This window comes from Zymoseptoria tritici, chromosome 9, assembly GCF_000219625.1.
Source record: "Zymoseptoria tritici IPO323 chromosome 9, whole genome shotgun sequence".
NCBI classification, from domain to species: Eukaryota; Fungi; Ascomycota; class Dothideomycetes; order Mycosphaerellales; family Mycosphaerellaceae; genus Zymoseptoria; species Zymoseptoria tritici.
Genome location: NC_018210.1, coordinates 1,998,370 through 2,024,296, shown reverse-complemented (window position 1 = coordinate 2,024,296; position 25,927 = coordinate 1,998,370). Strand labels below are relative to the sequence as shown.

At 52.6% G+C, this 25,927-nt stretch overlaps 5 protein-coding genes across 5 annotated transcripts; 3 read left to right on the top strand and 2 right to left on the bottom strand.

The window, feature by feature from the left end:
* Nucleotides 1-1,819: 1,819 nt before the first annotated feature.
* MYCGRDRAFT_48243 (uncharacterized protein) lies at nucleotides 1,820-3,214 on the bottom strand (the record flags this gene model as incomplete). Its single annotated transcript, XM_003849491.1, has 1 exon — nucleotides 1,820-3,214. One exon carries the CDS (start codon nucleotides 3,212-3,214, stop codon nucleotides 1,820-1,822), a length of 1,395 nt encoding a protein of 464 aa, XP_003849539.1.
* A 236-nt stretch (nucleotides 3,215-3,450) lies between these two features.
* On the top strand, nucleotides 3,451-3,784 carry MYCGRDRAFT_29184 (uncharacterized protein; the record flags this gene model as incomplete). Its single annotated transcript, XM_003849518.1, has 3 exons — nucleotides 3,451-3,510; nucleotides 3,563-3,625; nucleotides 3,686-3,784. Coding segments are annotated over 3 exons (222 nt in total), but the record flags the coding sequence as incomplete, so codon positions are not given.
* Nucleotides 3,785-3,970: 186 nt separating this feature from the next.
* Nucleotides 3,971-5,287, bottom strand: Rho4 (ras GTPase; the record flags this gene model as incomplete). The annotated part of the gene is made up of 3 exons (XM_003849490.1): nucleotides 3,971-4,725; nucleotides 4,780-4,983; nucleotides 5,039-5,287. 3 exons carry the CDS (start codon nucleotides 5,285-5,287, stop codon nucleotides 4,357-4,359), a joined length of 822 nt encoding a protein of 273 aa, XP_003849538.1.
* Nucleotides 5,288-5,786: 499 nt separating this feature from the next.
* Nucleotides 5,787-7,576, top strand: MYCGRDRAFT_62752 (uncharacterized protein; the record flags this gene model as incomplete). Its single annotated transcript, XM_003849519.1, has 1 exon — nucleotides 5,787-7,576. A coding segment is annotated over one exon (1,632 nt), but the record flags the coding sequence as incomplete, so codon positions are not given.
* A 116-nt stretch (nucleotides 7,577-7,692) lies between these two features.
* Nucleotides 7,693-21,498, top strand: MYCGRDRAFT_87640 (uncharacterized protein; the record flags this gene model as incomplete). The annotated part of the gene is made up of 2 exons (XM_003849520.1): nucleotides 7,693-7,695; nucleotides 8,611-21,498. 2 exons carry the CDS (start codon nucleotides 7,693-7,695, stop codon nucleotides 21,496-21,498), a joined length of 12,891 nt encoding a protein of 4,296 aa, XP_003849568.1.
* Between the last annotated feature and the right edge of the window lie 4,429 nt (nucleotides 21,499-25,927).

Below are 25,927 nucleotides of genomic sequence, written 5' to 3'. Positions count from 1 at the left end.
CCAAGTGCCCAGAGGATGACAACCAAGCCGTTGAAAGTGATATTTGATATATCATCCCCCTTGGTGACAGAGAAGCTTAGCCCGCTGCTAGGCATTGTCCGCGGTTTCGTGACGTCCACGCAGGTTTCGGACGTTGAATTCGTCGAGTAATCCTGCATTGACATGTGTTTCTGGAGATCGGAGAACTCGGACTCGACCAGCTTGGGCAAGCACATCGCGCTAGCATGTTGATCGTTCTTCATTGTAAGACATGCTGACATATTACACAGCTGAATGCGACCAATGTCGATCGCTCTGCGGAATTCTTTTGTTCCTGATCCTCGCGACCAACGCGGTCTGAAAGACAGTAACATACAACGCACTTCGTCGACTTCGAATGCTGGCACTCGGCCTATTTCCCTGCCCATTCCGTTCGTGATTAATGTCGGCACGACAACGGACTGAGGAAGCGGCGAAGTGCCCGTAGTGGCGTGTGACTGGCTGGTGGGCAGTCGAGCGGATCGATTGTGCAGCGCTCTGTGAAGTGGAAGTAGAGGTAGAGCAGTTCGCAACCTCGCTAGACGCGGCGGCTTTCCAAAGCAACGGAGAGCGACCATGCTCGGAGGTGGTGGCCAATTCACTGAAGGAGTCGGAGTTTCAATGCGTAATAACAGCAGATTTCCAGCGGCTTCAATGCTGCTCGATGTATCGTCATGGTCGAAGACTTCCCCAGAAAGGTGTTGCTCACTCTCTTCATCAGAACCTGCGCATACGCTTGATGGTAATGCGGGACAAGACAGCGAGTCATCGGTCGTATCACTCCAGATGGAATCCGAGTAGACGCCCGGAGATGCATACTGCCGCGGGTCGTGACCAAAAGGATAGACACGGCCATGCTCGAAGGGAAGCTTGGAGAATTGCATGGGCACGAGCAGAGGGCTCGACGAATGCCCAATGTAGACTTCTTGAACGAGACGAGCCATAGGCGGTGGTTCCTCGAAGAGAGCCCGGGGTTGTGGAGGGAAGACACATGGCACTCGAGGCAGTGCACGACCATCATCCGATTTCTCACCTTGCGATTCGATCGTGGGCACTGTGCAGCCGAGATCTTGCGGCATCAATGGAGGAGAGTCCGTCGACTCGCTTTGCCAGCCTTCATCTTCCTGCGCCAAGAAGCTTCCGGGGCTCAGCAATGCAGAGCTTGACTGGTCGAACGGATTGCCGAAACAGGCGCCATCTGGAGCGGGAGACCGGACGACTGGGTGGAGTTGCTGCTCCACATCCTGGGTTGGAACCAATGACTTCCCGGAGTGGCTATCAAATTCTCTGAACCAGTCGGCAAGCTTCAAATCATGTACCATTGCCGCGATCTTAGTGAGCGAAAATACACCGCCCACGTCGCCATTTCGCAGAACAAGAGCGATCTCTGCCTCGTCGGCGTCTAGGAAGATGGTCTTGAGGAACTGTGTCGCCAGGCTGCATTCGTCTTGCAAGTGGGTCGGAGCTTTGATTGTGTTGATAGAGTCGTGGCGTTCGGCGTCAGCAATTTCACGCGGAGATGATGCTGAGCACGCCGCATGATCCAGTGCGTCGTCGAAGTCGGACTGCATGGCATCTGACCAGGCGGTATAATGATCGTCCGAGATGTAATGCTCCTTGTGATGCAAGAGAACCAGTTGTGTTGTCCTGCGGATCCAGCGAATGAGGCTCAATGAATGCGGTCGGAATTAATGCTTGAGGATAGCAGTCCGAGTTCGGTGGCCTTGGTGTGTGCAGGTCACATAGCCTATGTGTCGGACGATCTTGTGAATTCGCAGGCACAGCGCGTCCTTTCCTCCTTTCAGACCATGACCCGCCTCAATCCACTCGTGCCTCCCAGCACTCTCCTTCCGGTCACAGCGTCCCTTCCGACGCCGCTCTCCCACTTGTTCACACGGCTACCGCCACCCTCTTCGGCCCAGCCTCTGGTATCGGCTTCGTCTCCAGATCCTTCCATGAATGCTTCTTGCCGCGGATGTGTGCCGTCCACCCACTTGTAAATACAGCTGTAGCAATAGACGTAGCCGGTCTGGCAAGCTGTCGGCGTTTGGATCTCGGACGTGCATATCGGACAGACTGATGTTGTGTTCGCAGTATCATCGGTCGAATATGCAGGAGCAGGCACAGTCAATATGGGCAGGTGGGTCAGGGATGAGATGGGAGGGCCGTCGATCCCAGAGTCTCGCCGGCTTGGTGCCTCTTTCTCGCTCGAAGATTTGATCTTCTTCTCATTCTTAGCCGGCGAAGCAGGAGCTCCTGATATAATCGGAGGCGGTAGCTCAAGACCTTCGTTGGACTTCTTACTCAACTGTCTGGCAAAGTCGGAGTTGTGCCACCACTCCAGAAACTTGAGTGCGAATATCGAAGTGGGCAGAAGGAGTTGCAAAGCCGTCAGCATATGCGGATAGAGAGCTCTCGACATCGTCCTTGGGTTGAAGATCGAGTTGCTTTGTCCAGGCCTCGCTGGCGGCGTGGGCGGAGCTTGCGTCGCGAGCGCAATGGCCTTTCCATCGGCCTGATTCAGACGACGTATACGAGTTCCGATCACCCACATGAATGGCGAGTGATACTTGGTACCGTCAAACAGGTACGCCAGATTGAACGTCAGCATGGCAAAGTAGTACGCTGCGTTCACTGTCGGGTAGACGCTGCGCAGGAACCACCTGTACACCCAGAGCAGTTTTTGCCGCCATGTGCCATCCTTGGGATACCTCTCACGATCGCGATATGCAGGGCCGAGCATGTTGACGCCCGCGGCGTGGATATCATATGCTTCGTCCAGCTTCCTCCGTATGTATGGTATGCCCACCAACACCGCCAGATTCTTCCACACATCGCTTGTCCTGAGCTTCAACGTCTCCCGCACCTCCTTGCTCGCTCCGAGTCGTGCTCTTGTTGTCTCTCCTCCCCTGATGCGCAACACGCGCTCTCGTTTGAGACCATAGAAGTTCTCCGTGAAACTGCCTCCATAGATCTTGAGGTAATACCTCTCCACAATGAGGGAGAGGATGGCATAGAGTTCGTCGAAATTGTTCAGTATCCGGAGCAGGTAGCGTGGATTTCGATGCGTCGCGACGGCGAGTATGTAACGAAGTGATGGCGGGATGAGCGAGGAGAGCTCGTGTTCAGACAAGATCTCGAAGAGTGAGGGCTTCTGGTCGTCGTAGCCGCCTTGCAGCGCCGTCATGAACTCCATGTTTCCTGACAGTGCTATAATGCAGCAGGCGATCGTTCACAGACGATGCTCGAGGTCGGTATGGAGGTGGTCATGCCCGTGAAAGAGAGTCGCAGCTCGTTGATCATTCAGACGAGGCTCGCGTCAAACGCCTCGGCTTTCTTCCTCCGTCAACAACATCCGCGTTTCCTCACACGCGTCCTATCCCGAGCATCGCCTCAGTCACCACAGCGAACATGGCCACGAATGGCTCCTCTACAGGCGAGAAGACATACTTTGAACAGCAAAGACAACTCTTGATCGGAGATGTGGCTGCGGTATGCGACACTACTGGGAAGTCCTGAAAGAGTCAGGTCTAACGATTCACAGAGTCTCGAAAATGTCCTTCAGAACATCAACAAGCTCAATCGGAGTCTAGAAGGCGTCATCGCTGTATGTCGGCAATGAGAACGATCCTGGTCGCGCATTTGATTGACAACAGACACCCATCAGGTCGGGAACGAGTTCAGCCAAGTCGAAGGCCTGTGGTCACAGTTCGAAAACGTGATGGCCAAGGAGCCCGCCAAAGAAGAGTCGGCCGAGACGAAACAGGGTGCTACGGATGGCTCATGAGGCCGAAGCGGACGTCGTCGGACAACAATTTGCAAGAGGTGGACGACTACCGAACTTTTTGATTTACTGCGATGATACCCATATGAAGCGAACAGAAGGACCAGACGGACCGTGACTTGGCAAGCAGGTCAGCAGCCTCTTCTCGATCGCTCCGTGGTCCTGATTATGACACATTCAAGACGAACCCAATGTACTCCGCAGTCAGGCGGCGGCTTCCTGCGCATCTTTCCACCCTGTGCGCCTCAAACTCCTGTTCCGAATGCAAAAGCGCTAACAAATAGAGAACTGCTGTGTTGTATGCACGCCATCATCGATCCAACCATATTCTTTAACCGGCCGTCGCTTCGTCACATCCACATCATCCATCATCGCCAGAGAAATCTCCTCCACTCGCGCCAAAAGAACCGAATCGAGCCAACGTGTTGGTACAGTGTAGGGATCGCGGCTGGGAATTGAACTGCTACAGCTTGTTGTCGAGCTTCGCCTGCTGTGTCGCTGTCAATTGAAAGGTTCCATTCAAATGACTGCAACTCACACGTGCGCGTGTGCGTTCAGAGAATCTTGCAGTTACTGCGCTTCTTTCGCTTCACGGGCGCTCCATTCAGCATTGTCATGCCTCCTGTACCCGCCCGACTTCCAGGTCCTGTGCCATTGCCCGTTTGCATGTCCTGCGTGCCGCGCACCGCAGTGTCGATTGCAACGTCGAAGATCTCGTGCACGCCGGTCATCTCCTTTGACGAGCACTCCATGTACATTGCGCCCATCTTTTGTGCGACGGCGCTGCCCTGGCTCTTGGTGACCGGCGTCAGACCTTGGGTCTTGAGTAACTCGATACATGTGCGCTTGTTACGGAGGTCGGACTTCAAACCGCAAAGGATGATGGGCGTTGTCGGGCAGAAATGAAGCACTTCCGGATACCACTGCATTGTGTCAGTATACAAGATTTGGAATGCGATGCGCTGGATCCCTCATACCTTGTCGAGGACATTCTCCAGTGAATTGGGGCAGTCGATCGCAAAGCAGACGAAGAGGAGGTCCGTTTCGGGGTATGAAAGTGGTCGCAGTCGGTCGTATTCTTCCTGTCCTGCAGTATCCCACAATGCCAGCTCCACGCCTTTGCCGCTCGGCTTGTGCTCAACTGTGGTGATGTAGTTCTCAAACACGGTCGGTACGTATTTCTTAAGAGACCGTTAGCATCTTCTGCTTCATTGGCATCCTCCTCGCTGCGCTCACCTCTGGGAAGTATCCTTGCGAGTAGCTGATCAACAGACATGTCTTCCCGCATCCTCCATCGCCGACCACCACAAACTTTTTGCTGTACGCCGGCGGCGCCGTGATGTTGGTCCTGGCGGAGGACGTCGTGTTGACAGTGCCGTCGCTACCTCGCGTTGAGCGCCGGTAGCTGTCGTTGCGTGTGACGAAGGACTTGCTGCTGTTTTTGCGCCGGATGTGGTCGTAGCTGGGCACAGGTTGGATAGACATGGCGGGTGGAGCAGTAAATTTGGTATGAATTCTGGGAGAGCGCAGTGGAATGTATGCGCTCGAGTTTGCTTGCTGGTGAGTCGGCCGTTCGAGAATGGACCAAGTCGGTCGAGTGTCATCGATCCTTCCCCGTGTTGCTGCATCCTTCCCCGTGTTGCTGCGGTCCGTTGACGAGGTGACCATCGGAGCGGAGTCCGGCATGGCTGTCTCGAAATAAACCGATTCTGCGGTTCGATGGTCACTCATCACCTCGCACATCGCATTGAACCCCTTAAATAAAAAAGACGTATCTCGCCAGTCAATAGCCATCACTTTCAGCATGTCATGACATTCCTCCATCTCTCGTCCCGTTGACGGTTGCAAAGCACTTGGACGTTGTTGATACGCCTGCATGTGACAAGCCAAGGGCAATCCGTCGCGGCCGTAGTGGGGTTTCTTACGACACTCGCAATCTTTGAGCCTCATATGTTGCAAGTCATTCACATCTACCCCGCTCCGGAAAATAACTGATCAGTGAGAGGGAGGCCTATGGACGGCTGCTGAATAAAAGTCGACCACGATTGAGACCACCCGCAGCTGATCTGCTTGGGTTTGCGGCCTTGAAAACGCCCACTACACCGCGCCATAATCTCAAATGTCCGGCCAGAAGCACGCTCTATGTCCAACTCCCGACTGCCCTCGCGGTACCAGGCCCATCTGAGGACGCCTTCTCCCGATCCTGATGCTGGTCTCCGTGACTTGGACCACTACGAGAGGCGTCTTCCACGTTGGCGACATCTCCTGCGACAATGGCTGATCCCGATCGTGAGACGGGAAACACCCTATCTTGCTTCACTGCAGGATGCCTTACGATCACGATGGCTGGATTCGTACTTTGCCATGACGGCTAATCTGGGCACGCATACCTTCTTCATGACGGCCCTTCCGATCTGCTTCTGGTGTGGCTATGCCGAGCTCGGAATCGCATTGGTGCATATGCTGGCTGCCGGTGTGTACTTGAGCGGATACGTGAAGGATCTCGTCTGTTTACCTCGCCCGCTTTCGCCGCCTCTTCAGCGGATCACGATGTCCGGCTCTGCGGCGCTGGAGTATGGGTTCCCTTCCACACACACAACAAACGCCGTGTCGGTCGCCTTTTACTGCCTCCACAACTTGTGGTCTACGCAGGATGAATACTCTACCTGGCAATACCGATTGCTGGTCTCGGCTTGTGTTTGTTATGCAACTTCGATCAGTGTCGGACGGATGTACTGTGGCATGCATGGCTTCTTCGATGTACTGGTGGGAGCACTTCTAGGACTCCTGATTACGAGTCTGAGGGTCACATTCGGCCCAGCGCTTGATATCTGGTTAATCTCTGGCAGTTGGATTCGCCCTGCTATTGCGGTCTTCATCCTCGGACTTGCAGTTCGCTTCCATCCGGAGCCGGCGGACAATTGTCCGTGCTTCGATGATAGCGTCGCCTTCCTCGGTGTCGTGATGGGCATCAGCATCGGCACATGGAACTACGCACATTTGCTGTACGGGCCTTCTGATCGCGACGCTCACATCTCGCACATGTACCGCACTTCAAATGCCGACGTCACCAAGGTAGCGGCACGACTGATCAGCGGCATCATCATGATCTTCATCTGGCGCGCCGTAATGAAGCCTCTGCTTCTGCGTGTACTGCCTCCGGTATTTCGATTCGTCGGATACTACGGGGTCCGTATCCCTCGCAGATACTTCTTGCAGTCCAGGGACTACAACACTGTGCCCACTCTCCGCAAAGACGACAAGGTCTTGCCGCCAGCGAGAGAGATCCCAGGCATGCTCTCGACGATTGGGAGGCGAAAGAGAACGATCTCTATTGGACCCCAATCCGAAGCCGACGCCAGAGAGTTCATCGCGAATCGTGATCAGGTTCGGCGGGGAGAGAAGTTGGCCAGCGAGATCAAGGCCAGATCATCGGCGTCTTCTCAATCTGCCACGGACAGCATGAATGCGGCTATATTGACTCCAGATGAGCCTCGTGGGAACTCGTCCTATCTCACCGTGAAGGGTACTGCGTCGGTTCCATCGCTGCAGGTCAGTGGAGTGGATGGCGTGCTGACACCACCGCAGAGTGACCACGGCACTTCAAGCGACAGTGGCAAGGAGGAACAGACGAACGATCGTCGGCTGTTTTCGATGCTGGAGAAGCCGCGAGTTCGTTACGATGTGGAAGTCATCACGAAGCTCATTGTGTACACGGGTATTGCGTGGCTGGCCGCCGAAGGCAACCTGTTGCTGTTTGGGCGATTTGGTGTGCTATGAGGATATACATACATTGTAACTACGATATGAGAATGGTGTACTGAGTTACTCATACGACCACTGAGTCTCGACCACGACTGTCAATCGATTGTGCATAATATTCCAAGGCCATGGTAGGACGCCATTGCAAGCATCGCAAATCAAGCCGTCAGCAACATTTGAAATGTCCTCTCGACTATATTCAAATTCGACAAGTCCCGCCGGCACGAGCACTTCTATCAACATGTCTCACAAGCTACTCTAGGATCTGCATGTGCCGCCGAGATATGGCTTCGTAAGATACCCATTTCGATCGTGGCACGAAACGTGGAAGCCACTGTACCCAAACCCTAACCCTAGGCAGGTGTCTGGACGATGATGTGCTGGACAATGATGTGTCTCTGCAATGGCGATAGCGATGCTGTTGCCCCTTGCAAGACCGATGATTCAAAACTCAGAGTCGTAAAGGTCTCAATGTACCTGTTTGAAGATGACGATGTCTTTCTGTTCTTGAGTGCTAAGAATCACGGCGAAAGTGAGAAAGAGAGCAGCGCTTCTCACATGTGAAGATGCCCTGATGATGCCCATCACGTGCTTAGAGATGATCGGCTGCTCGAGCCGGACCAGATTATCGCAGAAGCCGGCGCCGGCGCGACTTTGGAACGCGTAGCTCAATTTGAAGGAGAGCGCCAGGGTCAATACCACCAACTTTATCACATCAACACTGACCGGTTCACACCACCACTACACCTCCACCCATCTCACACCGGGACGACACTACCGCATCATCTCTCACAGCGATCAACCGCTCTTTACCATCGCCGCCCTCACGCAACATCGCCCGCAACACACCCGAATCGCACGTCACCCTGAGATTGGACCACCTCGATTACCGAAACAACCCACGAAGTGAGACAGAGATGTCAATTGCCGCACCGACTGCGCGGCAGTAATCGTCCACCATGGAGGACCCTTTGGTCCAAGGAGCGAATGGCGTGGCCAACGGCACAGTGTCTCCGCCCGCCTCCTCACTCGTTGTCGACCCGCAGACAATCGTCAAATACCTCACAAGTGTCCTTGAAGTGACACTAGCGGCAACAGATGAAGAGCTGAGAGGCCCAGGAAGTCTTCTACATGATACCGTCCTGGACGATACATTAGCGAGATGTGTGCGATTCGCGTTGGAGTCGCAGCTGGCGCTTTACGTCTTGAAGGAATCACCCGCATCGATGTCGCTCTCGAATGGACACATAAATGGGAAGGAACGTCACGAGCCACATGATACATACATCCTTACATCCGAGTTGAAGTATTCGGCGCGGACACTCGGCTGCGTGGCTTTTCTCAAGAGACCGGCGCCAATCGTGCCAGGCGTTCCTGTTAGCAAGCAAGTCTCTGTGGTGAACTTCTTGCTGCCTGGAGCTCCCGGCTCCGCTGAATCGACCGTATCGCCATACGAGAGCTTGCATGGTTTCGTGCGCGGCGCTCTTGGCCCCTTCTTCGAGGCCACAGCCGGTGGGTCATCATCAGCGGGTGACAATCAGCGATCGGAAGGGGAGGTTCGCCCAGGAGTACCGAGCACGAGGAAAAAGCTGGCAGATCTCGAGGTGTCCCTTCAGAGCCTCCAACAAAACATCGAAGTCGAAGGGCCTCGGTTCCAGATTCACCAAGCTGTCATGGCACAGTTAGCTGAAGCGAACGGAGACTGGAACGCGGCGGCTAATCAGATTCCCGAGAACATTGTCACCGACAGCTCACTGCTGAATCGACTTCAAAACATGGCCAACGAGTGGATCAAGCAGATCCGTGAGTTCACCAGAATCAAGGACGATCGAAAAGTTGGCACGACGTCTCAAGAGAAGAACTTTTGGCTCGCAATGGAGAACGCAATAGAAGGAATCGAGGCACAACTTGAAAGCGGCGGCGTGATGCTGACCATGAAGATATTGGAGAAGGCCAAGCGACACGGCATCACCGCGAGTTTCTCGTCAGACACAAAGCTCCAAGATACCAAGCTAGACGTGCAAAAGTACATGCAGCTGTTCAATGGCTTCCCTATCGAAGAGCTCCTCTCGGCGGTGTCCGTAGAGAAGGTGCGAGAGGCTCTGGATGCCATTTTTATTCATCTCAACAAGAAAATGCGCATCTGTCTATACCCAACTGCCAGAGCCCTGCCCCTTGTTCAGGCGATTTCCGCCGATGTCGACGCACGCCTGCACCACCTTCTGCACGGACGGACTCTGATGCACCTCAGCTTCGAAGAGTTCAGAAAGACGATTGGTAATGTCAATCGAGTGTGGTTCTCCTGGGACGAACACGTGAAGGACTTCACCAATGTCGCCCGCGAGGTTACGCGGAGGAGAAACGACAAATTCATTCCCATCAAGATCATCAAGCAGCACGAGAAGACCCAGAATCGCATCAACTACATCTACAAGTTCCGCGAAGATCACAATCAGCTGCAGAAGACTATTGCGAATGTTCTTGGGCCCGATGATGAGTCTCTAGATTTGTCCGAGGGGGTATCAGCACCTGTCATTGTGGAGGAGATGGGCGACGTCGATGCTGCCGAGGAGATTGAGCAGGCGTACACAGCTGTCAAGGACGTCGATGCTCTTGACATCTCGGAGGAAGGCGAGCGGCTGTGGACGCAGGCTGAGGCGGCGTACAACGAGCGCACAGCACGAGTAGAGAACTCGATCATCGCTCGGCTTCGTGATCGCCTGGCTGTCGCGAAGTCCGCAAACGAGATGTTCCGCGTCTTCTCCAAGTTCAATGCACTGTTCGTGCGACCAAAGATCAAGGGTGCCATCGCAGAGTACCAGGTTCAGCTGATGAACAACGTCCGCGATGACATCGACAGTCTGCAACAGCGCTTCACTCACCAGTATGGACAATCGGAAGCTCATGGCATGGCTCAGCTCCATGATCTTCCTCCAATATCGGGAGCCATCATACGCGCGCGGCAGATTGAGCGCCAGCTCAACAACTATCTCAGCAAGATCGAGAACATCCTCGGGCACAAATGGAAGGAGCACACCGATGGCCAGCGCCTCTACAGTCTCGGTGAAGGATTTCGGAGAAAGCTGGACACCAAGCCAATATTTGACGACTGGCTTCGAGACATCGACCGCCGGCATCTTTCCATCGCTGGCCGACTTTTCGCGGTGACACATAACAGGGCACGAGGCAACGTTTTGGAGATCTCTGTGAACTTTGACTCTCAAGTCATCATTCTATTCAAGGAGGTGCGGAACCTGCTTTGGCTGAACTTCAACGTGCCTCATGCCATCACCAATGTCTCAAAGGAGGCCCGGCGAGTGTATCCCTTCGCCGTCAGTCTCATGGAAAGCTTGAACACCTACGCGCAGACCGGCCTGGTCATTGAGGGCATGACGGATGTCACCGCACTGCTCAGCGGATACAGAAATGCGGTTCAGAGTTTCATCGCCAAGGGCACTGCAATTAGATGGGAGACATTCGTTCTCGCCTATGACGTTCACGCCCGTCAAGTTGGCGAAGGCGGCTCGGGCGATGACAAACTTCATGTGCAGTTCGTGCGCAATCTGGGCAACGCGATCGCAACTCTCCAGAGCAAGACATCTGCCCTGTCCGCAGTCCAAGTCACCGTCGATACCGCTCTCCGAGAGCTGCGGAGCTGCCCATTCTCGCCTGAAGCATTCACGTCCCATCTCGAGACCTTACAGCGAGCGATTGATCAGCTCAATCTTGAAGGTTTTGCCAACATCCCTTATTGGGTCGCTCAAACTAACAATAGAGTTGTGGAGATTCTTCATGCACGACTCCAGCAAGCATTAAAAGACTGGACAGAGGACTTCGAGCACGGCTTCGGTGCCGAGCAGAACTCTCAATCGGAAGTCGGATCTCCCAACATAGATGTATTCGCACACGATATTGTCATGCAGAGTCAGATCATCCAGCTGGAGCCACCGTTGGAGGATGCCAAAGCTGGCTGGCTCGGCAACCTCCACGCCTGGCTTGGGACCGTCTGCAGTCTCCCGAAGCTCCAGGCATCGCGCTTTGAGAATGCATTGACGGTGGGCACATCGGCGCCTACGATAACATACTCGGAACTTGCGATCATGTCCATGGGTGCCCTTGCGAGCTTATATGAGTGCATTGAGAAGAAGCTCAGTGTAGCGCAGCGCTACGTCGACGAATGGCTGCAATTCCAGTCATTGTGGGACCTCCAAATGCAACAGATCCAGGACGACCTGGGCGAGGAGCTCGATTTGTGGTTGCAACTGATCTTGGAAATTCGACAAAAGCGTGACACCTTTGACACATCCGGCATGCGCCGTTCTTTTGGCCACCTGGTCATCAACTATGAACAGGTTCAATCCAAGGTCAACGCCAAATACGATCAGTGGCAGCACGACCTGCTGACCCACTTCTCTACCATGTTTGCCACCCGTCTCGTGGATGTATACACCGAGCTCCAGCGCGCAAGAAAAGCCCTTGAAGGTCAATCTATGCAGGCGACATCGACTTCACACGCAGTGTCCTTTATCACAGTCGTGCAGACCTGTAAGCGTCAGACCAAGATATGGGAACCTGAGATGGAGACGTTTCGCCAGGGACAACAGACCTTGTCTCGCTTACGATTTCAATACCCCAAAGACTGGCTATACGTCGAACAGGTCGACCATGAGTGGGCAGCTTTGATGGAAGTCTTGGACAAGAAGAGCAAGCAGATTGCCGACCACACAGAGGGCCTGCGCGCCAAGATCATCGCTGAAGACGGCGTCATTTCGCGCAAGATTGCAGAAATGACCGAGCGATGGAGAGAGCAGCGTCCCGAATCAGGATCGATACCGCCAGCAGAAGCCGTGTCCACCCTGGAGAGTTTTGACACAGACTTGACACAGCTGCAAGAACAATCGGAGATGGTGTCTAAAGCAAAGGAAGCGCTTGAGCTTCCCGCGAGTCCGGACAACATGCTGGCTGATCTGTTGACTGAGGTCCAAGATTACAAATCTGTTTGGGCAAACCTGACGGGTGTATGGGAGCAGTTGAGCGACATTCGAGAACAGCCGTGGAATAGCGTCCAACCTCGCAAGCTACGCCAGGCGATTGACAATCTCATCAAGACGACCAAGGAAATGCCCAGTCGCATGCGCTCATATGCTGCGTTCGAGCACCTGCAGTCTGTGCTTCGCCAGCTTCTGAAAGTCAACCCTCTTCTGACGGAGATGCGCTCGGATGCTGTGCGCGAGCGACACTGGGTTCGCATCTTCAAAAACCTACAGCCATCAAAGCGGTACTCTGCGCTCTCTATGACCTTGGGAGATGTCTGGGATCTGCAGCTCGGCCCGAGCGAATCAGTGATCCGGGATGTCATCGCCCAAGCACAAGGTGAGATGGCCCTCGAAGAGTTTGTTCGATCTGTGCGAGAACACTGGCAGAACTACTCTCTTGACCTCGTCAACTACCAGCAGAAGTGTCGCCTGATCCGGGGCTGGGACGACCTTTTCGCCAAATGCAGCGACCATCTCAATTCTCTCCAAGCCATGAGGCACTCGCCCTACTACAAGGAGTTTGAAGAGGAGGCATCGTCGTGGGAGGACAAGTTGAATCGTATTCACGTACTGTTCGATGTTTGGATTGATGTGCAGCGCCAATGGGTGTACCTCGAGGGCGTCTTCACTGGCAATGCCGACATCAAGCATCTGCTTCCCGTCGAATCCTCTCGATTCGCAAACATCAACAGCGAGTTCATGAACGTTCTCAAGAAAGTTTACCGCTCGCCGCAAGTGCTCGAGGTCCTCAACATTCCCGATGTGCAACGTTCGCTCGAGCGCTTGGCCGATCTATTGAACAAGATCCAAAAAGCTCTCGGAGAGTATCTCGAAAAGGAGCGTGTTGCGTTCCCGCGTTTCTACTTTGTTGGAGACGAGGACCTGCTTGAGATCATAGGCAACAGCAACGACACCTTGCGCATTGCAAAGCATCTGCGGAAGATGTTTGCCGGCCTCTCCGGCCTCGTGCTTGACGAAGAGTCGAACATTCTCGGCCTGACATCAAGAGAAGGCGAGGAGGTCATGCTTCGCACGCCGATCAACCTGGTTGCGACTCCGAAAATCAACGACTGGCTGCGGGCTTTGGAGAATGGGATGAGAGAAACCCTCTCTGAGTTGCTGGTCGAGGCTGTCGACGAGTATGGCAACCTCGAGGAAGACAGCGACAGCGCGTTTGAAGGTTACATCGACAAGTACCCTGCGCAAATTGCCATTCTTGCTACACAAGCTCTCTGGACTTCTCGTGTGGGCGCAGCTCTACAGCAAGGCGGTGCTGCTCTTCAGAATCTCTTCGAAACCCAGGTCAGCAAGCTCAAGTTCCTTGCGTCATCTGTCCTGCGAGAGCTCGAGCCCGTCTACCGCAAGAAATGCGAGCATCTCATCACCGAGTTCGTGCACCAGCGCGATACAATCGAGAAGCTCATTCAAGGTGGCGCCGACTCGCCAACCCACTACCTGTGGCTCCTGCAAATGCGTTACGACTTTGATCCCGCCGCTGCTCCACTGGATCGGCTGCAAGTCAACGTTGCCAACGCTACTCTGGCGTATGGATTTGAGTATCTCGGAGTGCCCGAAAGACTTGTACGCACGCCCCTCACCGATCGCTGTTTCCTCACGCTCAGTCAGGCGTTGTGTCAGCGACTCGGTGGCTCGCCATACGGTCCTGCAGGTACCGGCAAGACCGAATCGGTCAAAGCTCTGGGCGTTCAGCTTGGACGGTTCACTCTGGTCTTCAACTGCGACGACACTTTCGACTTTCAAGCCATGGGTCGCATTTTTCTCGGTATCTCTCAAGTCGGTGCGTGGGGTTGTTTCGATGAGTTCAACAGACTGGAAGAGCGCATTCTGTCCGCCGTCTCCCAGCAAATCCAGAACATTCAGGTTGGACTTCGGAAGCGCGCACTTGATCCTAACGCGCAGATCGATCTTGTTGGCCGTCAACTCAAGGTGCACCCGTTGACTGGCATGTTCATCACCATGAATCCGGGATACGCTGGACGCTCAAATCTCCCCGACAACCTGAAGAAGCTTTTCCGCAGTGTAGCCATGTCGAAGCCCGACAAAGAGATCATCGCGGAGGTCATGCTGTTCTCACAAGGATTCTCAGAAGCCAAGACGCTTTCTAGACAGACTGTTCCATTCTTCGATCAATGTGCGGCGACTTTGTCGAAGCAGCCGCACTACGACTTTGGCTTGCGTGCGCTGAAGAGTGTACTGGTCAGCTCTGGAGGTCTGAAGAGGACGAGAATCGCTGTCGTCGGGGCAGAAGGTGCAGACACTGTTGTGGAACCTCAGATCATCGTTCAGAGCATCCGAGAGACGATTGCGCCAAAATTGGTCAGAGACGATGCGCTGCTGATGGCGCAGGTCGAAGCCGAAGCGTTCCCAGGAGTCCAATACATGCCAGCTTCATTGGAGGAACTGCGATCCGCATTGGAAGAAGTCGTCAAGGAGCGCAAGCTCGTCGCTACGGACGCCTGGCTGACCAAGGTCCTACAACTGTACCAAATTCAGAGCCTCCATCACGGTGTCATGATGGTTGGAAGCTCTGGTACAGGGAAATCGACCGCTTGGCAGGCTCTGCTTGCCGCGCTTCAGAAAGTTGATGGCATCGAAGGCGTGTGTCATGTCATCGACCCGAAGGTCATGTCCAAGGAGAGCCTCTACGGTACGTTGGACAGCACGACTCGCGAATGGACCGATGGTCTCTTCACCAGCATTCTGCGGAAGGTCGTGGACAACCTGCGAGGTGAAGACGGAAAGCGTCACTGGATCGTCTTCGATGGCGACGTCGATCCCGAATGGGTCGAAAACTTGAACAGCGTGCTCGATGACAACAAGCTGCTCACGCTTCCCAACGGTGAGCGGCTTGGCCTGCCGAGCAATGTCCGGGTCATGTTCGAAGTTGAGACGTTGCGGTACGCCACTCTGGCCACTGTCAGTCGTTGCGGTATGGTATGGTTCAGCGATGACACAGTCGACATCGATGTCATGCTGTCCAGATACCTGGCTCAGCTTCAGACGGCCACATTCGAGGATCTGGAGGAAGATACCGGCACGTCCACCTCGACTGAATCGAGACTCGCCGTCCAGGGCCTCATGGCAGAGATCCTCAGCCGATGCCTGACTCAGAGCAACTTTGTACTGAAAGCTATTGAGCAGTGCATGAACAAGCGGCATATCATGGAGTTTACGTCAATTCGAGCGATTGGCACGCTGTTCTCCCTGCTCCGCAAAGCATGCCGATCTGTGCTGGAATACAACATACAACACACGGACTTCCCACTGGCCGACGAGCAAATTGATGCCTACTTGTCGAAGCAAGTCCTCCTTGCCGCTGTGTGGTCTTTCACCGGAGACTGCCCTCTGCTTGATCGCAAGGCATTTGGTGATTACCTGGCGGGCGAGGCGACTCTGGACATGCCCACCCTGACCGACCAAGCCTCTCTCATAGACTACAAGGTCACCCTCCCCAACGCCGCCTGGGCTTCGTGGCAGGACGATGTTCCAACGATCGACATCAACACCCACTCCGTTACGCAGACCGATCTTGTCATTCCCACTCTAGACACTGCCAGACATGAGGACGTTCTTTACTCATTCCTTGCGGAGCACAAACCCCTTCTGCTCTGTGGTCCACCTGGTTCTGGTAAGACGATGACGCTGTTCAGCGCGTTGCGCAAATTGCCCAACATGGAAGTCGTGGGTCTCAACTTTTCCAGTGCAACCACTCCCGATCTTCTGGTCAAGACACTAGAGCAGTACTGTGACTACAAGAAGTCGCTCAGTGGCGTCACCATGGCTCCTCGGCAGATCGGACGCTGGCTCGTCGTATTCTGCGACGAGATCAACTTGCCAGCTCCGGATAAGTACGGCACACAGCGCGTTATATCCTTCTTGAGGCAGCTGGTCGAGCATGGCGGTTTCTGGCGGACAACCACCAGAAGCTGGGTGAATCTGGAACGCATTCAATTTGTGGGTGCTTGCAATCCTCCGACTGATGCTGGACGTACTCCGCTCGGTTTGCGATTCCTACGACACGCCCCACTCGTCATGGTGGATTACCCTGGCGAGCTGTCGCTGAAGCAAATCTACGGCACATTCAACAATGCCATTCTCAAGATCGTGCCCACGCTTCGTGGGTACGCAGATGCCTTGACGCAAGCAATGATCACGGTCTATCTCGACTCGCAAAAACGCTTCACTGCAGAGATCCAGCCGCATTACATCTACTCGCCGCGTGAGCTGACCCGATGGGTGCGCGCAATCTACGAGGCCATCAAGCCTCTCGAGACTTTGTCGTTGGAAGGCCTTGTGCGTATCTGGGCACATGAAGCATTGAGACTGTTCTCCGATCGTCTTATCGACGATTCTGAACGTCAATGGACCGAGGAGACCGTCAATCGCGTCGCCAACGAGTATTTTCCCAATCTCGACCAAGCAGTGGCACTTCAGCGCCCCATTCTCTTTTCGAACTGGCTTTCAAAGAACTATGTGCCTGTGGCGCGCGAACAGCTTCGAGACTTTGTCAAGGCACGCCTGCGGACCTTCTGCGAAGAAGAGCTCGATGTTCCACTGATCCTCTTCAACGACGTCCTGGACCATGTTCTTCGAATCGACCGCGTCTTCCGACAACCTCAAGGTCATCTCATCCTCATCGGTGTAAGCGGCAGCGGAAAGACTACGCTCTCACGCTTTGTCGCCTGGATGAACGGTCTCGCCGTATTCCAGATCAAAGTGCACGGCAAGTACTCCGCCGAGGACTTCGACGAAGATCTCCGGACTGTCCTTCGCCGATGTGGCTGTAAGGGAGAGAAGATTTGCTTCATCATGGATGAATCGAACGTGCTAGACTCTGGATTCCTGGAACGCATGAACACGCTTCTCGCCAACGGCGAAGTCCCTGGTCTCTTCGAAGGTGATGAGTACGCAACCCTTATGACGGCTTGCAAAGAAGGCGCACAACGCCAGGGCCTGCTCCTCGACTCGCAGGAGGAACTGTACAAATGGTTCACCCAGCAGATTGTTCGCAATCTGCATGTCGTCTTCACCATGAACCCGCCAACTGAAGGCCTTTCCTCCAAAGCAGCTACGAGTCCGGCCCTGTTCAATCGTTGCGTCCTTAATTGGTTCGGCGACTGGTCTGATCAGGCCTTATACCAGGTTGCTTACGAACGCACTCTCGCGGTTGACATTGATCGAAGCAACTTCAATGCGCCAGACAGCCTTCCGATTGCCTTCGACCAGCTGGAAATGCCACTCAACCATCGAGACGCGGTTGTCAACGCCATGGTGCATGTGCATCATTCGATTCGCTCATTCAACGATCGCCTGAAGCGTCAACAGAACAAGACGACATTTTTGACGCCTCGACAATTCCTGGACTTTGTTGAGCAATTCGTCAAGCTTTTCAACGAGAAGCGCGATGATCTTGAAGAGCAGCAACGCCATCTCAATGTCGGTCTTGACAAACTTCGCGAGACTGTTGACAAAGTGTCGGAGCTGAAGAAGAGCCTGGCTACCAAGAAGATTGACCTCGAAAAGAAGGATGCCGAAGCGAGTGAGAAGCTTCAGAGAATGGTGGCTGATCAACGTGAGGCCGAGCAACGCCGCGCATCATCACTCGAGATCCAAGCTGCACTTGAAGTCCAGGAGCAGGAAGTCGCCAAGCGTCGAGAGGTCGTTATGAGAGATCTCGCCAAGGCAGAGCCTGCTGTAGAGGAAGCTCAGCGCAGCGTCAGCAACATCAAGCGCCAACATCTGACCGAGGTGCGGTCCATGCAGAATCCTCCCGCTGGTGTCAAGCTGGCATTGGAGTCCGTCTGCACACTTCTAGGTCACAAGGCCAACGACTGGAAGACAATCGTCAGCATCGTGCGTCGCGATGATTTCATCGCAAGCATCGTCGGCTACGACAACGAGAGACAGATGACACCTCAACTCAGGAACAAGATGACTGCCGAGTACATTTCCAAGGAAGAGTTCACTTTCGAGCGTGTGCAGCGTGCCAGCAAAGCCTGTGGACCGCTCGTACAATGGGTCGAAGCACAGGTCAACTACTCCGAGATCCTCGATCGTGTCGGCCCACTTCGCGAGGAGGTCGATACCTTGCAGGACGAAGCCCTTCAAACCAAGGCGGAAGCGAAGGCGATCATGAACACTCTCACCGAGCTGGAGCAAAGCATTGCAACCTACAAGGCGGAGTACGCTTCGCTGATTAGCCAGACCGAAGCCATCAAAGCAGAGATGACTCGAGTGCAGTCAAAGGTCGATCGCAGCATGCGATTGCTCAACAGCCTTTCTTCGGAGCGTGGTCGCTGGGAAGACACGAGCAAGACCTTTCAAGTTCAAATGGAGACCATCATTGGAGACGTATTCCTTGCGGCTGGATTCTTGGCATATGCCGGTTTGTACGACCAGCAATATCGCCGAGCAATGGTGGAGGACTGGTCGCTTCAACTGTCTTCCTCCGGCATCGCGTTCAAGTCGCAAAATGCTCTGTCGGAGTATCTCTCCACTGCGGACGAGAGGCAGCAGTGGCATGAGAATGCCCTGCCAGTCGATGAGTTGTGCACTGAGAATGCCATCATGCTGAAGCGATACAACCGCTACCCACTCATCATCGACCCATCCGGCCGCGTCACCGACTTCCTCCAGAATGAAAGCAAGGAGCGCCGTCTCACCGTCACCAGTTTCTTGGACAGCTCGTTCGTCAAGCAATTGGAGAGCGCACTGCGATTCGGCAATCCGATCCTCATCCAAGACGCGGAGCACATCGATCCCATTCTGAACCATGTACTCAACAAAGAGACGCAGAGAACGGGAGGACGAGTCTTGATTCAGCTTGGACGGCAGGAGATCGATTTCTCGCCCGCATTCAAGCTTTATTTGTCTACCAAAGACCCATCGGCGGCATTCGCGCCCGACATCTGCAGCAGGACCACCTTTGTCAACTTCACGGTGACGCAGAGCAGTCTGAAGACGCAGACTTTGAACGATGTCCTCAAGTCCGAGCGTCCTGATGTCGATGAGCGCCGATCCAATCTGGTAAAGATGCAAGGCGAATTTACGCAACGCCTGCGAGGTTTGGAGCGCAAGCTTCTTCAGGCCCTCAATGAGTCTCGCGGCAACATTTTGGACGACGAGAACGTCATCGAGACTTTGGAAACACTCAAGAATGAGGCCACGGAGATCACAGCCAAAGCATCGGAGACAGAAGGAGTCATGAACGAGGTCAACACCATCATGAACACCTACGAGATTATTGCCCGCTCCTGCTCTGCAATTTTTGCGGTCCTGGAACAGCTCTACCATGTGCACAGCTTTTACCAATTCTCGCTGCAGTACTTTGTCAACATCTTCGAATTCGTTCTACGGACAGCCCGCGAATCCAGCGAGAGGGACTCCAAGAAGAGGAGTGATTCGATCGTGCGCTCTCTGTTCGGCAAGACGTACCGCGAAACATCAGCGTCACTGCTACAGAAGGATCGCCTTACCTTTGCGGTGCTTCTGGCTCAAGCAGCGCCTTTCCCAATGGACAAGACGTTCCTGGACACCTTGCTCGACGAGAAGATTGCTGGCGGTGATGTGTCTTCTGTTCCTGAGCAAAAGGAACAAGGCGTCGCTTTTGCCTCGCGTATTAATGGCCTGAAGAATCTTGCATCAGATACCGACTCTCCCGAGTGGGCCAAGTTCTTCGCCGTCGAAGAAGCCGAGATGCACGTTCCTGGCGCAGCGCAGTTCAGTGGCAATGACAACGACAAAGCCCTGAAAGAGCTTCTCCTCGTGAAGCTCTTCCGCATAGACCGACTTGTGCCGGCGACAGAGCGTTTCATCACCGCGGTCTTTGGCCAATCCTTCCTGGACGTTGCCGAAGACCTTGGCCGCGTGGCTCGAGAGACTGTTGCCAGCTCTCCAATCGCACTCTGCTCAAGCCCTGGATTCGACGCCAGCTACAAAGTCGATCAACTCGTCGAGCGCACGCAGGCCAGCTGCACAAGCGTAGCCATGGGCTCCAACGAGAGCTTGGCAAGCGCCGACGCCGCTCTTGCTGGTGCAGCAGCCAATGGATCCTGGGTGCTGATCAAGAACGTTCACCTCGCAACGGAATGGCTGCAGAACCTCGTCAAGCGCATCGACGCACTCAAGCCGCACAAAGACTTCCGCCTCTTCTTGTCGATGGAGACCAGCCCAAAGATCCCATCCAGCCTGCTCCGCGCCTCCCGCGTCCTGATGTACGAGCAGCCCGCCGGTATTCGCGCCAACATGCGCGACTCTCTCACTTCTCTCCCCGAGAAAGCCGTCCAGCAACCCGTGGAAAAAGCGCGAGTCCACTTCTTACTCTCTTTCCTCCACGCCGTCGTGCAAGAGCGTCTCCGCTACGCACCCCGCCTCGGGTGGAAGGGGTTCTGGGAATTCAACGACGCCGACTTTGAGTGTTCTGCATTCATCATCCAGTGGTGGATCGACAACCTCGCTCGTGGTCGGTCGAACGTGGCGCCGAAGTCCATTCCTTGGGACATGCTCCGCGCGTTGATCTCGGAGATGTACGCCGGCAAAGTGGATGATGCTGGGGACATGCGGGAGTTGAAGACACTGGTCGAGAAGACGTTGACGGCGGACGCATTCGAGGAGGGATTCAATCTGATTGGAGAAGTGGCCGAGGACAAATCGGTGGGTGCGGTGTTGCCGAGTGGTACGGGCAAGGAGGTGTTTTTGCAGTGGGTGAAGGAGTTGCCGGAGCGAGAACCGCCGACGTATTTGGGACTGCCGGCGAACGCGGAGAAGTTGTTGCTGGTCGGGCATGCGGAGGAGATGCTGAAAAACCTGAAGACGGTGATGGGGGTTTTGGATGAAGGGGAGCACGTCATGGCGGAGGCGGTGGAGGTGGAGGAGTAGTGGAGCGAGGTGGACATGGGATTGACGGAGAGAAGTCTCTTTTGTGGCGGTTCAGAATGGCGATGGTTGCATTGCATTGCGATGGCGTTGCGGATGGATGTGCATGGGGATTTTTGAGATGGACTGCGTATACCCATTCCCTTTATGGTCTCAAATTGTTGTTGTATCAAGGACGTGGTTTACAGAGCATTCATTCGACGTGTATCAACATTCCCGAGATTTTTTGTTTATGTCGTCTGCCACGATGAAGAACAACATTAACCAGCTTCGGCATACCACCGCACAACATACGAAAACGATGCGGCCGTACGATAGGACAGCTCTCACTCGAGACCAAGTCATGTCAATATCCGAGGCATCTCGTGTTCAACGATTGAGGACTTATTCGGCATGGCTTGTGGTGATTGAACATCCTCGGATTTGTGTCAAAGTCGAATAGCCGTGAGATGCCTAGGCAGGTTTGAAGACCCAAGGTCGGGAGAACGATCACTATGCCGAGTAAGGAGGACCGAGACACGTGCGATGTGGTTTGCGGATCTCTCTCCTCTGAGTCGAGCGGCTGCGGGTCAACCATTGTGGCGTTCTTCTTCGGTACTTTGAGATGTTGCAGGGATACCCTTGACTTGAGGGCGAGGCTGAAAAAATTGTTTGTTCGGTGGAAAATTCACTGTGAGCTGGGATTCCGGTAGTTCTGATGGCCGGGTGAGGAGATGGTTAATGCGGGAGGATGAGTTGCTGGATGGGTTTTGGTGGAGAGGAATGTTGTTTCGTTGCGTGCTTATGAATACTAGGCATTGTATGGACCCGTCGGATTGTCGACGACGACGACACCGTGAGCTTGGGATGGATACTGATGCTGTGTGACCAGGGCGTCAAGTCAAGGCGTGCATCGGTAGAAGGCGGAATGGAAGCCAATAGAACATATTTATCGCTCCAATTCCAACACCATGTTCATGGCTCGTGCGTTCTCAAAGGTGGAGTTTATGCTTAAGGGGGTGCCGGCTCACTATTAGTCTTCAACCTTGTTTATTACCTCGGTTGTCGTTTACGCTTGCTCGATATAGTAATGCCGGTAGTAGCGTGTATTCGTCGCGTCGTCCTTATATTGTCGCTCGCGTTGTCGCTCGTAGAGTCGTAAATTTACCGGATCTATAGATAATCGACGTCGGCTAGCTATTGCGGTAGTAGTGTTATAGATGCAGATGCATAGGGCTCGCGTAAGGGCTCGTAGAAGGAGGCTGTTACAGACTATGCTAGCTATAATAAGAGCGGCTAAGAATAAGGCATTAGCACTCGTAAGAGTATAGCGTAGCGTAAGGGTATATACTAAAAGGAAGATATATAAGTATAGCTATTTCTACTAGACGATAGACGCTATTAAGGACGACAACGTCTATATCGAGACAAGGCTATCGAAGGCATAACTACGTAGACTAGCACTATTGCTCCTTAGCTATAAACGCCTACGTTTTATTAGCTCTAGATTATATAGATATGTTATAGAGCTAGAGTAAGCTCTATATCTTATATTAGCTCGAATAGCGTTTCCTACTCGATATACTACCCTATCTATAGGTCGTACTTATTCGTAGATATCTTAAGTCTTTAATAGTACGATAGAGCTATTATTAGAAACATTCGGTAAGATGCTAGAATAGTAGCCGCCGCTACGTAACATTACTACGCTAAAGAGGTATAAGCGGTATTATAGAGCTATAGGGTTTAGGAACGTATAGGCCTTTATCGATAGTACGTTCTTCGACTTCGTATAGCTAAGCGACTATTAGCGATAGAGGGAATATTATACCGGCTATTATAAGGACTATAGCGAGAAGTTCTAAGCAATAGTAGCACCTAATAGTCTAATTATATATGCCTCTTAGCCGTTCCTTAGGCCCGAGAACGACTTCTAGATGTTCGTAGATTCCGGCGTAGAAAGGAGGTTAAGGAGGTTATTCGAGGGCCGAGCGGAGGGCGAGATATATATATATAGTAATAGTATATACCGTAGTTGTTATACTATAATCGAGCTATAGGCGGCAGTAGTAGGTAGCTATATCTATCTAAGTCGCAATTAGTAGCGCGCTAACTTCCTATACTTATAGGCTCGGATATACGTAGAGTATACTTTTAGTACGAATTAGAAGCTCTTCGGATACGTAAATAAGGGCTCTAATATTAGAAGCGAGTGCTAGCCTTACTTAGCCTACCGCTTAGTTGCTATGTTATTACAAAACTATATCTAGTATCTTCGATACGAAGACGGTAGAGAGAGTATATATTAGGCTACCTTTATATACGTACCTCTATCTCTTAAGGAGTATCTCGGTGCATATCGATAGGACTAAGGGCGGCAGTAGAAGGGACGGTAGTAGAAGGGGCGGTAGTGTCGTCGTTATTATATTAAAAAAGGAGGTTCTTAGCGGTAGAAAGGAATATTCGACTATTAGTACGTTTAGGGGTCTAAAAGGACAGGTAGAGAACGAAATGTTGCACTTTTTTATATTTAGTTACATTCGAGTTACGTAGAGGAGTTAGTAAATCTAAAGCTTAAGTTCTTAGCGCTGTTTTTAGTAGCTATACTATAAATTTTAGTAAAGGTGTTTTTAAATGCTAGATTTCCGAACTCCTCCTCGTAATTGCTAAAAAACTACTATAACGTCTAACACTCGACTAATATTGCTTATAAATTAATTAACCGTATCTTCCTTCTCGACGAGCTTACTTACTACTTCTATTAATGTATCTACCTTCTTCGACAAGCCCTTAACGGCGGCGTCGTTCGCCGGCATCGTTACGAGCCTATTTAGCACCTCTATTATGTTCTTCTATGCCTCCGCATTAGCCTTACGATCCTTAGCTATCTACGCGTTTATACTATCGATAGCGGTAGTAGCATTAGCTCGGATTCGACGTTCTTCTTCTTTAGCCTTCTTTGCTAACTTACGTTTGCCTCTAGGGCGACTATCCGGTATTAACTAAACCTTAGTAGACTCCTTAGTAGACTCCTTACGATTATTACTATCCTTAGCCTCGCCGGCCTTATCCCTACTATCTACTCGATCGCGAGCCCTCTTTAACGACCGCGTCCGGTAACGCTCCTTACGCTCGTCTTCCTCCTTTAGCTACTATATAGACTTCGACTTCCTTTCCTAATACTCCTTACGCTACTTTATAAGCTCGATCTACTAGCTACAAAACTAGTAAGCCTAAGACTCTAGCCTACTAGTGCCGATAATATAGCGCTTTATAAGATCCTTATACTCTTAGACCTAGCCCTTACGAGTAGCGTTACTAAGTACCGTTCTTTATAAGACTTCCGTCTTATACGGCGGATTATTGTTTGTTTGTTTGTTTGTTTGTTTGTTCCATTTACGTCCTTTCGGAGTCCAAGACTATGTAGGACGGCCTTGCCCTAAGGGCAAGGCAGTAGATCTATTTACAATCAAATTCTTCGGTATTCTTTGACCTTAGGGGAAACCCCGTGCCTAAGGCAATGCTAAAGGACTTTAAACAAATGCGAGACAAAGGAAATCAAACGAGTGTTGCTGCGGCCTAAGGCTGCAGAATTTTCGCGCCAAGCTTTTTGCAGAATTTTCAGCGGATCCTTCCGCTTCGCACGCACGCTGCAAATTCGAAAAAAAGGAGCGTAGAATACAGTGCAAAAGCAGTGCAGAATGCAGTGCAAAAGCAGTGCAGAATGCAGTACAAAAGCAGTGCAGAATGTAGTGCAAAAGCAGTGCAAAAGCAGCTGTCTAACTCGCTGCCCCCTCTTATCCTTAATATGCCTTTGTAGAACTGTATACCGCTTCTAAACGTATACAGCTACGTAGGTTAATCGCAGAGTTGTAGATTCTACCGAGTTCTAGCTCTTTAAAGTGTATGTATGCTTCCTTCGAGGGCGACGAAGTCTCTAGAGAAGGGACATGCGATTTCGGTTCGGATTTCGAGGAGGTGCGCGTATAGGGCAGAGTGGACTGCTTCTTCTTCTTCTTCTTCTCGTTCGTAGCGTAGAGGGCTATTCGTTCGAATCGTGCTGTTGTTCTGTAGCTTGTGTTTCGAGGCGGATTTCGAGAAGGATTTCGGGCGGATTTCGAGAGGTTTTCGAGGAGGTTTCTTCCAGACTGTCTTAGTTTCCCTTCCGAGGAAGGTACTTACGACGGCCACCGCGTGAAGGTGCAGTCTGTTCGGCCGTCTATACGGCGGATTAGTCTACCGTATAAGAGCTAGCTTAATAGTCTTAAAGAACTTAGCAAGGCTAGTCTCTTTAATAGTAGCTTCTATATAATTAAAGATCGTCTACTATACTATAATCTACTTATCGTACGTATAATTACTCTAGCTTCTTAAGCACCGCTCTACGTTAACTAATTTTCGGTAGTTTAACTAGCAAGCTATTGCTATTATCTTCCTTATTAGGATTAGTCGC